We start from the raw sequence: 12,875 nt of genomic DNA on the forward strand, positions 1-12,875 counted from the left end.
TATGTCACCTTTTTCATTCATTATTTTGTTTATATGGCTCTTCTCTCTTTCTGATTTTGTCAGTCTAGCTAGGGGCTTGTCAATCTTGTTGATCTTCTCAAAGAACCAACTTTTGGTGATATTTATCCTCTCTATTGTTTTTTTGTTCTCTATGTCATTTATTTCTGCTTTAATCCTTGTTATTTCTTTTCTTCTACTTGGTTTAGGATTGGTTTGCTGTTCATTTTCTAGCTTCTTCAGTTGATCCATTAGTTCTTTGATTTTGGCTCTTTCTTCCTTTTTAATATATGCGTTTAGTGCTATAAATTTCCCCCTTAGCACTGCTTTTGCTGCATCCCATAGGTTTTGGTATGTTGTGTTCTCATTTTCATTCGTCTCTATATATTTAGCAATTTCTCTTCCTATTTCTTCATTAACCCACTGATTGTTTAGGAGTGTGTTGTTTAACCTCCAGGTATTTGTGAATTTTCTAAGTCTCTGATGGTTATTGACTTCTAATTGTATTCCATTGTGGTCAGAGAATGTGCTTTGAATAATTTCAATCTTTTTAAATTTATTGAGGCTTGTTTTATGTCCCAGCATATGATCTATTCTGGAGAAAGTTCCATGAGCACTAGAAAAGTATGTGTATCCTGGTGATTTGGGGTGTAATGTCCTGTATATGTCTGTTAAATCTAATTCATTTATCAGATTGTTTAGGTTTTCAATTTCCTCATTGGTCTTCTGTCTGGTTGATCTATCTATAAGAGAGAGTGATGTGTTGAAGTCTCCCACAATTATTGTGGAAACATCAATTGCTTCCTTTAGTTTTGCCAGTGTTTCTCTCATGTATTTTGTGGCACCTTGTTTGGGTGCATAGACATTTACGATTGTTATTTCTTCTTGCTGAATTGCCCCTTTTATTAGTATGTAGTGGCCTTCTTTGTCTCTCAAAACATCCCTGCATTTAAAGTCTATTTTATCTGAGATTAATATTGCTACACCTGCTTTCTTTTGGCTGTAGCTTGCATGAAATATTTTTTTCCATCCTTTCACTTTCAGTTTCTTTGTGTCCCTGTGTCTAAGATGAGTCTCTTGTATGCAACATATTGATGGTTCATTTTTTTTTTGATCCATTCTGCGAAACTATATCTTTTAATTGGGGAGTTTAATCCATTTACATTCAACGTTATAACCGTGAAGGCATTTCTTGAATCAGCCATCTTATCCTTTGGTTTATGTTTGTCATATTTTTCCCCTCTGTCTATTAATATCCTTTATTGTACCCATACCGAATCTCTTTAGTACTGAACCTTTCTCCAAGTCTCTCTGTCCTGTCTTTGTTTCTCTGTCTGTAGGGCTCCCTTTAGTATCTCCAGTAGGGCAGGTCTCTTGTTAGCAAATTCTCTCAGCATTTCTTTGTCTGTGAAAAATTTAAGCTCTCCCTCAAATTTGAAGGAGAGCTTTGCTGGATAAAGTATTCTTGGCTGGAAATTTTTCTCACTCAGAATTTTAAATATATCGTGCCACTGCCTTCTTGCCTCCATGGTGGCTGCTGAGTAGTCACTACTTAGTCTTATGCTGTTTCCTTTGTATGTGGTGAATTGCTTTTCTCTTGCTGCTTTCAGAACTTGCTCCTTCTCTTCTGTGTTTGACAGTGTGATCAGAATATGTCTCCGAGTGGGTTTATTTGGATCTATTCTATTTGGAGTTCGCTGGGCATTTATGATTTGTGTATTTATGTTGTTTAGAAGATTTGGGAAGTTTTCCCCAACAATTTCTTTGAATACTCTTCCTAGACCTTTACCCTTTTCTTCCCCTTCTGGGACACCAATGAGTCTTATATTCGGACGTTTCATATTATCTATCATATCCCTGAGGTCCATTTCGATTTTTTCAATTTTTTTCCCCATTCTTTCTTTTATGCTTTCATTTTCCATTCTGTCATCTTCCAGGTCACTGATTCGTTGTTCAACTTCCTCTAGTCTTGTACTATGAGTGTCCAGAATCTTTTTAATTTGGTCAACAGTTTCTTTAATTTCCATAAGATCATCCATTTTTTTATTTAGTCTTGCAATGTCTTCTTTATGCTCTTCTAGGGTCTTCTTGTTCTCCTTTGTATCCCGTACTATGGTCTCATTGTTCATCTTTAGTTCTTTGAGTAGCTGCTCTAGGTGCTGTGTCTCTTCTGAACTTTTGATTTGGGTGCTTGGGCTTGGGTTATCCATATCGTCTGGTTTTTTCATATGCTTTATAATTTTCTGTTGTTTTTGGCCTCATGGCATTTGCTGAACTTGATAGGGTTCTTTTAGGATTTGTAGACCAATTGAAGTCCTTATCTCTAATTTATCAGATCTACAGCTTCGTGGAGTACACTTTCTCTAACTAACCAGCAGGTGGCGTCCACGAGCCAACTGTTCTCCACAAGCCAGTTCTCCCCTGCTTAGCCTTTTTGGTGAGTGGGGGAGTGAGTCTTGTGGGGTCCAATTGGTGTACCAAGCTTGCGTGTGTAGTTGGTGTTGCCCGCCCTGTATATGGGGCGTGTTTCTGGGCAGTCAGGGAGGGGGGGGTGGCTCTAACAATCAAATCTCCCTGGTGATCCTAGAGTTTTAAAGCTGCTGCAATAGTCTAATCCTTCAGTTCAGTCCTGCCACAGTTTGTCTCTGCCACTGACCCACAAGTCCTTGGTATTGGCATATGGCTCCTGAGACTTGCAAGTGGGCCCCTCTTCCAGGCTGTGCACCCCGGGTCCTCTGTTGAGTGATGACTGTGCTATGTCACAGGTGAGTGCCGTCCCCCCAGGGCGGTTCTGGGCTGCTGGGCTGTGTAGGGAGGCTCCCAGTCTGCTGAAATGATGACTGAATGGGGCTTTGTTAATTCACACTGCTCCACCTTCCCAACTCTGGGACAATCAGCTGAGGTTGCAGGGAAGGCTAATGTCCACGCCCAGTTTTGTGGTGTGTGCCTGTTATTTGAAGCGCTTCCGTCCCACTGGGTTGTCTGGGGCAGGTCTGGGCTATGGGGCTGGAGACGGGCAGGAGTGTTTCCTGTTCACCAGGATGATGGCTGTGAGCAGACACCCCCCTTTTCTTGGGAAGTTGTGGTGTTTAGTGAATTTTCTCAGCCACTGGATTATTGCCTTTTGTCTCAGAGCTCTCTTAGTTCTGCTCTTGTCTTGACTTGCCCAAATTGCAAGTCTTTGAAGCTTTCTGTATTGGGCTTCTCAGAGTAGTTGTTTTAGAAAAAGAAAAAAGGATTAAAAAAAAGGGCCCTCCTCAGAGATCTAATGGGTTATTGAAATGCTAAGAGACAAAGCAATTAGGGCCATTAAGGAAAGATCCACAGGGCAGAGAGATCAGCTTTTCTTCGGGATTTGCATATGAGCCTCAGGGCCTGAGCTCTGCCCTTCCCCTTTCTATGTTCACCAGAACTCCAAAAATCCTCCGCTTTTATTTTGGAGTTTTTTGTGTTGTTTTTTTCTATGCCTGTCTCCTCTCTGCTGGGCTGGCTGCTCTCAGATTCTCTGGTGTCTGGTCACAGTCTATCTATGGTTGGAGTTTGGATCAGTAGAATGAGTTTCTGATAAGGGCTGCCACTGCAGTTATCCCTTCTCCTTCCCGGAGCTGACAGCCCCTCCTCCCACGGGACTGAGCCTGGCAGGGAGGGGTGCGGGTCCCCAGGCCACAAAAACTTACAGATTTCGCTGATCTCAGCAGTTCCACGCTTTTATGAGTGTTGTATGAAGTATGCCCAAAGTCAGATTGCTCTGTGGTGTCCAGTCCACGCAGTTCCTGGCTTTCTACCTACTTTCCTGGAGGAGTAACTAAAACATACAGCTCACCAGTCCGCCATCTTGCCCCGCCTCCCTGTGAGCTTGCTTTTTCATCTATAAATTAGGGTTATTATAAGGATTACATGAAATAACAGGTAACCTTTGGCCTAGCACCTAGTAAACTTCAATAAGTGGTTTTATCTTCCCTCTCACTTGAAGACAGGATCTTGTACCAACACCTATCACCCATGGAATTATTCAACTGTAAAAAGGACTAAAGTTCTGATACATGCTAAAATATGGATGAACTTTGAAGACATGTTGAATGAAATAAGCTAGACACAAAAGGACAAATGCTGTATGATCTCATTTATATGAAATAAGCAGAATATGAAAATTCACAAATTCAGAAATTAGAATACAAGTTACCAGGGAATGGGTAGGGGAGGGGAACGAGAGTAAATGTTTAATTAATACGGAGTTTCTGTTGGAGGTGATGGAAAAGTTTTGGCAATGGATAAGGGTGATGGAGATACAACTTTGTAACTGTCATTACACCATGAATTGTATATTTGAAAGGGATAAAAATGAAAAGTTTAGGTTGTATTTAAGTTACCACACACACACAAAAAAACAAAAACCTCATAGAACTGTACAATACACAGAGTGAACCCTAATGTAAACTGTGGGCTAAAGTTAATAATACAGTTTCATCAATTGTAACACAGATATCACTCTAATGCAAATGTTAATAATGGGAATCTGTGTGCAATAAGTGGGGTTTATGGGAACTCTACTTCTGCATGATTCTTCTGTAAACCTACAACTGACCTAATTAAAAAAAAAAAAAAATTTACTGCATGTTCCAGTTTTCTAGAACTACCATTATGTAAAATACCAGAAAAGGATTGGCTTTTATAAAGGGGATTTATTTGGTTGCAAATTTACAGTTCAAAGGCCATGAAGATGTCCAAATTAAGGCAAGGATGCACAGGAACTGAGAGAGAGAAGCTAAGAGAGACAGAAGCCCAGAGACATTCTGAAGAAAGTCATCTTGAAACCAGAACCTGGGAGCAAAGGATCAGCAGATGTAGGCCACCTGCCTTCCCAGCTGACAGAGATGTTATAGATGCCATCGGCCTTTCTTCAGTGAAGGTATCCTCTTGCTGATGCCTTGGTCTAGACACTTATATGGCCTTAGAACTGTAAATCTATAACCTAATAAATCCCCTTTATAAAAGTCAATCCATTTCTGGTATTTTGCCTGATGGCAGCTTTAGCAAACCAGAACACACACTTAGTATTACCTCTACCTTTTCGTTTATGTTCTTCCCTTAGCCTAGAATGTCAGACCCTCCTGAACCCCAGGGCTAAGTTCTATTCATTTTTAAAATCCTGCTCAGATATCAATTTAAGAAACATTCCAAGGCTCTCGTCCTCCTTCACTCTTCATAATTTCTGTTTCTTGTACAATTTTAAATTGCTGCACCTATATACTAGGGTACAATTTATTTGTTTACATGTCAGTCCTCCCCACTAGAGAGTGAACACCTCAAAAACAGAGTCTCTATATCATTTACATTTCCTGCCACATAACTACCACTCAATCACTCAACACATGTTTGATGAATGAGTAGTTGAGACATTAAGATATGAATGACATTTGGAGAACCAGAGCAGATGCAGTTAGGGAGGAGAGGAAATATCAGTAACTCACATAGATTTCCATCTTCCTGTAGAGACCATAGTTGAGCAGCAAATTATGAGTCATGCGGATTCGATGAGGCTTCATTGGGTGACCTTGTCCATAATAGTAATTTCCAACATCCCCTGAAGAAGAAAAAGTGACAGCTTCAGTGACACAGTTAGACACACACTCCCAGAAGAACCCATTTTCAGTCTCCAAGATTCTCTCCCATCTTGAGGAAGGATAACCCCAAAAGAAAAACAAAACAAAATGATTTTAAAAAAAAAAAGACTTAATTAAAAAAAAAAAAAATGAAAAAAATATGCAGAGCCCCCTTGAGGAGCTGGTGGAGAATGCAGGGGTATTGGGCGTCCCCACCTCGATGGTTGCTGATGTGCTCACAGACATAGGGGACTGGTGGTTTGATGGGCTGAGCCCTCTACCACGGGACTTGCCCTTGGGAAGACGGTTGCTGCAAAGGAGAGGCTAGGCCTCCCTATAATTGTGCCTAAGAGCCTCCTCCCGAATACCTCTTTGTTGCTCAGATATGGCCCTCTTTCTCTAGCTAAGCCAACTTGGCAGGTGAAATCACTGTCCTCCCCTCTACATGGGATCAGACAACCAGGGGAGTGAATCTCCCTGGCAATGTGGAATATGACTCCCAGGGAGGAATGTAGACCCAGCATCGTGGGATGCAGAACATCTTCTTGACCAAAAGGAGATGTGAAAGGAAATGAAATAAGCTACAGTGGCAGACAGATTCCAAAAGGAGCCAAGAGGTCACTCTGGTGGGCACTCTTAATGCACAATACAGACAACCCTTTTTAGGTTCTAGTGAATTGAGTAGCTAGCAGTAAATATTTGAAACTATCAAACTGCAACCCAGAACTCATGAATCTTGAAGACAGCTGTATAAAAATGTAGCTTATGAGGGGTGACAATGTGATTGGGAAAGCCATATGGACCACACTCCCCTTTGTCTAGTTTATGGATGGATGAGTAGAAACATGGGGGAAGGAAAAAAACAAACAAACAAACAAAGGCATCCAGTGTTCTTTTTTACTTTAATTGTTCTTTTTCACTTTGATTATTATTCTTGTTATTTTTGTGTGTGTGGTAATGAAGGTGTCAGGGATTGATTTTGGTGATGAATGCACAACTATGTAATGGTACTGTGAACAACTGAATGTACTCTTTGTTTTGTATGACTGCATGGTTGTGAATATATCTCAATAAAATGAATTTAAAAAAAAAAATGCAGGATACCCTGATGAGGTCAGTACTTAAGGATGTCAAAGCCTACTCTGGTTTCTTCCCCTAGAACCCACAGGCACTAGATAGTATGAGGGATTCATTCCAAAGTCACTGGAGACTCACCTTACTGTACCTCCAAGAACAGTCCCTCTCCCAACAGGAAAATAACCACCACTGCTCAGAATTACTATAGGCCCACAGTTCACCTTTTACATATTGTGACACTTTATGGTGTCAAAGCACATTCATATCCATTTCTTACTGGATTTTCACAATAGACCGACACATTAGGTGGGACAGGAAGTATTATTTTCTTCTATAGATACGAAAACTAAACAAATCTCTTGATTTGTCTACAGCAATGGCCTTCTAAAGTGGTCCCTCACCCCTCAATTCAAACTATCTACCTGTTGTCACCAGAGTTATCTTCCTAAACCACAGCTGATAACATCACACCACTGCTCAAAAATCCTTAATGGCTCACATCCCCTAAAAGATAAAGAGAAAGAATAATCTAAATAGCCTGGCAGTCAAGAACTTTCTTAAACTACCACTCCAGCTTCATCTTCAGCTACCTACCATCACCCCTCCCCCACAACACACACACACACACACACACCCTTTGCTCTACACCACAGTGGGCAAACTATGGCCCTTGAGTCAAATCCTGCCAGCCACCTGTTTTTTTTGTTTGTTTTTGATTCAATTTTATTGAGATAATTTCAAACACCATCCATGGTATACAGTCATCCATGGTGTACAATCAGTTGTTCACACTACCATTATATAGTTGTGCATTCATCACCACAATCAATTTTTGAACATTTTCATTACCATACACAAAAAAGAATAAGTTAAAGTAAAAAAGAACACCCAAAACATCCCATACTCCCTATTGCTCCCTATTATTCATTTACTTTTTGTCCTCATTTTTCTATTCATCTGTCCATACACTGGATTAAGGCAGTGGGAGCCAAAAAGTTTTCAATCACATGGCCACACAGTTTAAGCTATATAGTTATACAATCATCTTCAAGAATAAAGGCTACTGGATTGCAGTTTGTTTCAGGTATTTCCTTCTAGCTGTTCCAATACACTAAAAACTAAAAAGGGATATCTATATAACGCATAAGAATAACCTCCAGAACGACCTCTCGACTCCCTTTGAGATCTCTCAACCACTGAAACTTTGTTTCATTTCTCTTTCCCTTTTGGTCCAAGAACACTTTCTCAATCCCACAATGCCAGTGCCAAGCTCATCCCCACGAGTCACGTCCCATGTTGCCAGGGAGATTTATACCCCTGCAAGTCATGTCCCCTGTAGGGGGGAGGGCAATGAGTTTACCTGCAGAGTTGGCTTAGAGAGACAGGCCACATCTGAGCAACAAAAAAGGTTCTCTGGGGGTGACTCTTAGGCACAATTTTAAGTAGGCTTAGCCTCTGCTTTGCAGTAACAAGCTTCATAAGAGCAAGCCCCAAGATCAAGGTTTCAGCCTTCCAAATTGGTAGCCCCCAATGCTTGTGAAAATAACATAAATTCCCCAGGTGGGGACATTTAATATTTCTACATTTTCCGCTAGTCCCTCAAGGGGGCTTTGCAAATATATTTTTATTTCCTGCCCAAATTACTCTGGGATATATTGGGGCTTCACACCAACATGTAAAAACCAACCAGATTTCACTCCCTATTCAACATTCAATGTAATTATGTTTTTTTAAAAGACTGACCATACAATTTAAATTATATAGTGTAACAAAAAATATAGATTTTGCACCTACAATAAACATCTCTTCCTTTGGTCTCACACAGAAGTTGAAGTTTTAAAAACAATGTCAATATCGTCCTTTACCCTTTAGTCTGATTTACCTTAATCCTAATCAAGTCCATTTCGTTCATATCTCTAATTGAAGTCTGGTCTCTTTTTTCAGACTCTTCAACATTTGCTGTATGGGTAATGCTGACATTCATAGCTGCCAGACTCCAGCTCTGAGTCTCAGGTGTCACACAGATACCCAAAGTTCCAGGGACTGACCAGATTATACACAAAGAGCTCAGCATCTCAGAATTTAGAAATAGCCATTACAACTCAGGAATAGAAGTAAATGCTGTAAGACCTTACAATCTAGGAACCTTTACAGTAAGCCTTCCCCTGATAACCTATGCTCTCAGACTGAATTCTCAGAGTTTGCACATTGTTAATCCATATTAGTGAAGGACTATAATGTTTTTCTTTTCATCTCTGGTTTATTTCACTCAACATACTGTTCTCAATGTCCATTCACCTTACAACTTCACTCCTTGTAGCAGCTCCATATTCCATTCTATGTATACACCACTGTTCACCATTCCGTTCATCAGTTGATGTACCCTTAGGCCACCTCCATCCACTGAGAACTGTGAATACTGGCACCATAAACCCCTTTGTGCAAATGTCCATTCGTGTCCCTCTTTTCAGTTCTTCCAAGTCTATACTCAATAACCGAGTTGCAGGACCATATGGCAACCCCATGCTTAGCTTCCTGTGGAAACACCACAGTATCCTCCAGTGTGCACCGTTCTACTTCCCCACCAAAAGTGATTAGGCACATCCCTTTCTCCACATTATCTCCAGCACTTATAGCCCTCTGTTTATTTTTTAGGTGTTTTTTTTTTTAACACACCATACATTCCATCCTAAAGTAAATAATCAATGTTCCCTGTATAATCACATAGTTATGCATTTACCACCACTACACATATAAGGACATTTCCATTTCTTCCACAAAGAAAGAGGAAGAGGTGAAAAAAAATGAAAAAGACAGAAAAAAATGACAACCAAAAAGCAACAAAAGAAAAAATTAAATTAAAATAAAATACAATTAAAAAATCAGACAACACCAATGCCAAGAAACCCATACCCCTCTCTTATATCCCCCTCTTATAGACATTTAACTTCAGTATATTGCCTTTGTTACCATTAATGGAAGCATATTACAATGTTACTGTTACTATAGACTCTAGTTTGCATTGATTGTATTTTCCCCCAATACCACACGATTTTTAACACCTTGCAAAGTTGACATTCTTCTGTTTTCCTTCATGTAAAACATTCCTGAATTTGTACTTTAATCACAATCATTGATCACTCAAGTTTTCACTAAGTTATCCAGTCCCAGTCTTTATCTTCTGTCTTTCCTTCTGGTGTCTTACATGCCCGTAACCTTCCTCTTTCAACTGTACTCACAGTCATCTTTGTTCAGCACACTTACAATATTGTCCTACCATCACCCAATACTGTGCTTCAAACCTCTCTCTCCTGTCTTTTCCTATCTGTCTGTACTGCTCCCTTTAGTGTTTCCTATAGAGCAGGTATTTTGTTCACAAACTCTGTGTCTGTCTGAAAATATTGTAAACTTTCCCTTATTGTAAACTTTCCCTTATTTTGAAGGACAGTTTTGCCTTCAAAACTGTCCTTCAAAAATAAGAAGAATTCTTGTTTGAAGAATTCTTGGTTGGCAGTTTTTCTCTTTCAGTATCTATATATCACGGCCTTCTTGCCTCCATGGTTTCTACTGAGAAATCCACAGTCTTATCGAGCTTCATTTGTACGTGATGGATCCCTTTTCTCCTGCTGCTTTCAGAATTCTGTCTTTGACATTTGATACCCTGATTATTAATATCTTGGCAATAGGTCTATTCGGATCTATTCTGTGCTTCTTGGGTCTCTAATTTTATGTCTTTCACAAGAGTTGGGAAATTTTCAGTGATTATTTCCTCCATTATTGTTTCTTCCCTTTTCCCTTCTCTTCTCCTTCTGGGACATCCATGTCACATACATTCATGTGCTTCATGTTGTCACTCAATTCCCTGAGACTCTGCTCACATTTTTCCATTCTTTTCCCTATCTGTTCTTTTGTGTGTAGGATTTCAGATGTCCTGTCCTCCAGTTCATGAATCCTTTCTTCTGCCTCTTCAAATCTGCTGTTGTATGTCTCCATTGTGTTTTTCATCTCTTGTACTGTGCCTTTCATTCCCATAAGTTCTGCCAATTGTTTTTTCAAACTTTTGAGTTCTTCCTTATGTTTCCTCAATGTCTTCTTTATATCCTTCATCTCTTTTGCCATATCTTCCCTCAACTCATTGATTTGATTTTTGAGTTGATCATACTTGTTTGAAAATCTTTAATTATTTGTTTCAACTCCTGTATTTCATTTGAAGTGTGTTTGTTCCTTTGGGCCATATCTTTGTTTTTACTAATGTGACTCATAATTTTTTGTTGTCTAGGCAGCTGGTTTCCTTGATTACCCCAATCAGATTTTCCCAGACCAGATGGGTCCATTGTCTCAGAAGGAATGTGTAATCAGTATCACATTTCCCTGAGGATGAGACCCAGCAGGTTGTTAGACTTTCCTGTGAGGCCTCTAGACTCTGTGCTTTTCCTATTCTGTCCAGCAGGTGGTGCTTGTCAGTCTGCAGCTTCCCACTGGTGTAAAGAGGTGCAGTATCTTTAATTCTCAGTGGACCCTGTCCTGGCCAGGGGCCAAGGGTGTCAGAAGCGAAACTTAAGTTGTTTCTGGTTGGTTTTTTGTTGTTGTTGTTTGTTTGTTTGTTTGTTTGTTTAACCCCAGGTCCTGGTGTCTGATTTCTCTGAAGGAGGACAGCCACTTAAGCTGGGCCCCATACCCCTTTTCTTAGAGAAGATACATCCTTAAGGGAGTTATCTCCTACACTTGAATTCCTCCTTTGTCTCCGATTCTTTTAACTCCTGGTCACTGCTGACTATTGAAAATGCCTGAAGCTTTCTCTAATGAGCTACTTGCATTGGGAGGGAAAAAAAGGAAAAAGAGAGAAAGCCCCTTTTCAGAGCCAGTCCCCAGCCTCCCAGTTTCGCCGGCTGACCACTGTTGGTACCCAGTTCTCTATGCCCCTTTTCTTGGATACGGCCACTTTACAGTATTCTGAGCTCAGCCATCCTCAAAAGCTTTTGTTTTTATTTTTTTTTCCCATCAGCCCCGCCTCCTCTCTGCCGGAAGAGACCTCAGGGTTCCTTTCCTGCTTGCTCCAGCTTGTAGTTTGTAGTCAGTAGTCCAAATTTGTTAATTAAAACCACAATTGGAGCTTGGTTGGGTTACTTTCCCTCGCTCCAGGTAGAGTTCCAACTCAGCCTGCCATGCCAGTGGGGGAGGGGCGCCAGCTCAGCAGTTTGGGGAGCTTTACTTACAATTCTATGCTGCGATCTCAGCCATTCTACCCATTTCAGGCTGGTGTACGATGTGTGTCCAGTCATGGATGTCCCCCAACAGTTGCTCCAGACTATTTACTAGTTGTTCCTGGCTATTTACTAGTTGCCCGAAAGGACTAAATTCCACACCTCTCTATGCCACCATCTTGCCCCACCTCTGAGCCACCTGTTTTTGTAAATAAAATTTTATGGGAACATAGCCACACCCATTAATTTATATATTACGTATGGCTCTTTTCACACTACAATAGCAGAGGTGAGTAGTTAAATAGTTGCTGCAGAGACCCACCCTTATGGGGAATTAAGCCTAAAATATTTACGACAGGCATACCTCAGAGATATTGCAAGTTCGGTTCCAGACCACTTCAATAAAGCAAATACTGCAATTAAGTGAGTCACACAAATTTTTTGGTTTCTCTGTGCATATAAAAGTTATGTTTACCACTATTCTGTAGTCTACTAAGTGTGTAATAGCAGTATGTCTAAAAAACAATGTACATACCTTAATTAAAAAAATACTTTATAGCTAAAAAATGCTAACCAACATCTGAGCCTTCAGCTAGTAGTAATCTTTTTGCTGGTAGAGGGTCTTGCCTCAATGTTGACTACTGCTGACTGATCAGGGTGGTGGTTGCTGAAGGATGGGGTGACTGTCACAATTTCTTAAAATAAGACAACAATAAAGTTTGCCACATTGCCTCTTCCTTTCACTTGAACTTAGAGGCCTTTAGAGGGTTATTAATTGGGCTAATTTCAATACTGTTGCATCTCAGGGAATAGGGAGGCCCAAGGAGAGGGAGAGAGATGGGAGAACAGCTAACTGGAAGAACAGTCAGAACACACAATATTTATCGATTAAGTTCGCCATCTTACATGGGTGCAGTTCACGGCGCTCCAAAACAATTACAACAGTAACATTAAAGATCACTGATCACAGATCACCATAACACGTAATAATGAA

At 40.3% G+C, this 12,875-nt stretch overlaps 1 protein-coding gene across 2 annotated transcripts in view; it reads right to left on the reverse strand.

Annotated features, from left to right (window-relative positions):
• Positions 1–12,875, reverse strand: part of HDAC1 (histone deacetylase 1) — a 74,547-nt gene that overhangs the window by 57,242 nt on the left and 4,430 nt on the right. For both annotated transcript variants that reach the window (XM_037827847.1, XM_037827846.1), the window contains exon 2: positions 5,469–5,581. In XM_037827847.1, the coding sequence (XP_037683775.1) occupies positions 5,469–5,581 (113 nt within the window). The remainder of the gene's footprint in view (positions 1–5,468; positions 5,582–12,875) is intronic.

This window comes from Choloepus didactylus, chromosome 2, assembly GCF_015220235.1.
Source record: "Choloepus didactylus isolate mChoDid1 chromosome 2, mChoDid1.pri, whole genome shotgun sequence".
Taxonomy (NCBI): Eukaryota; Metazoa; Chordata; class Mammalia; order Pilosa; family Megalonychidae; genus Choloepus; species Choloepus didactylus.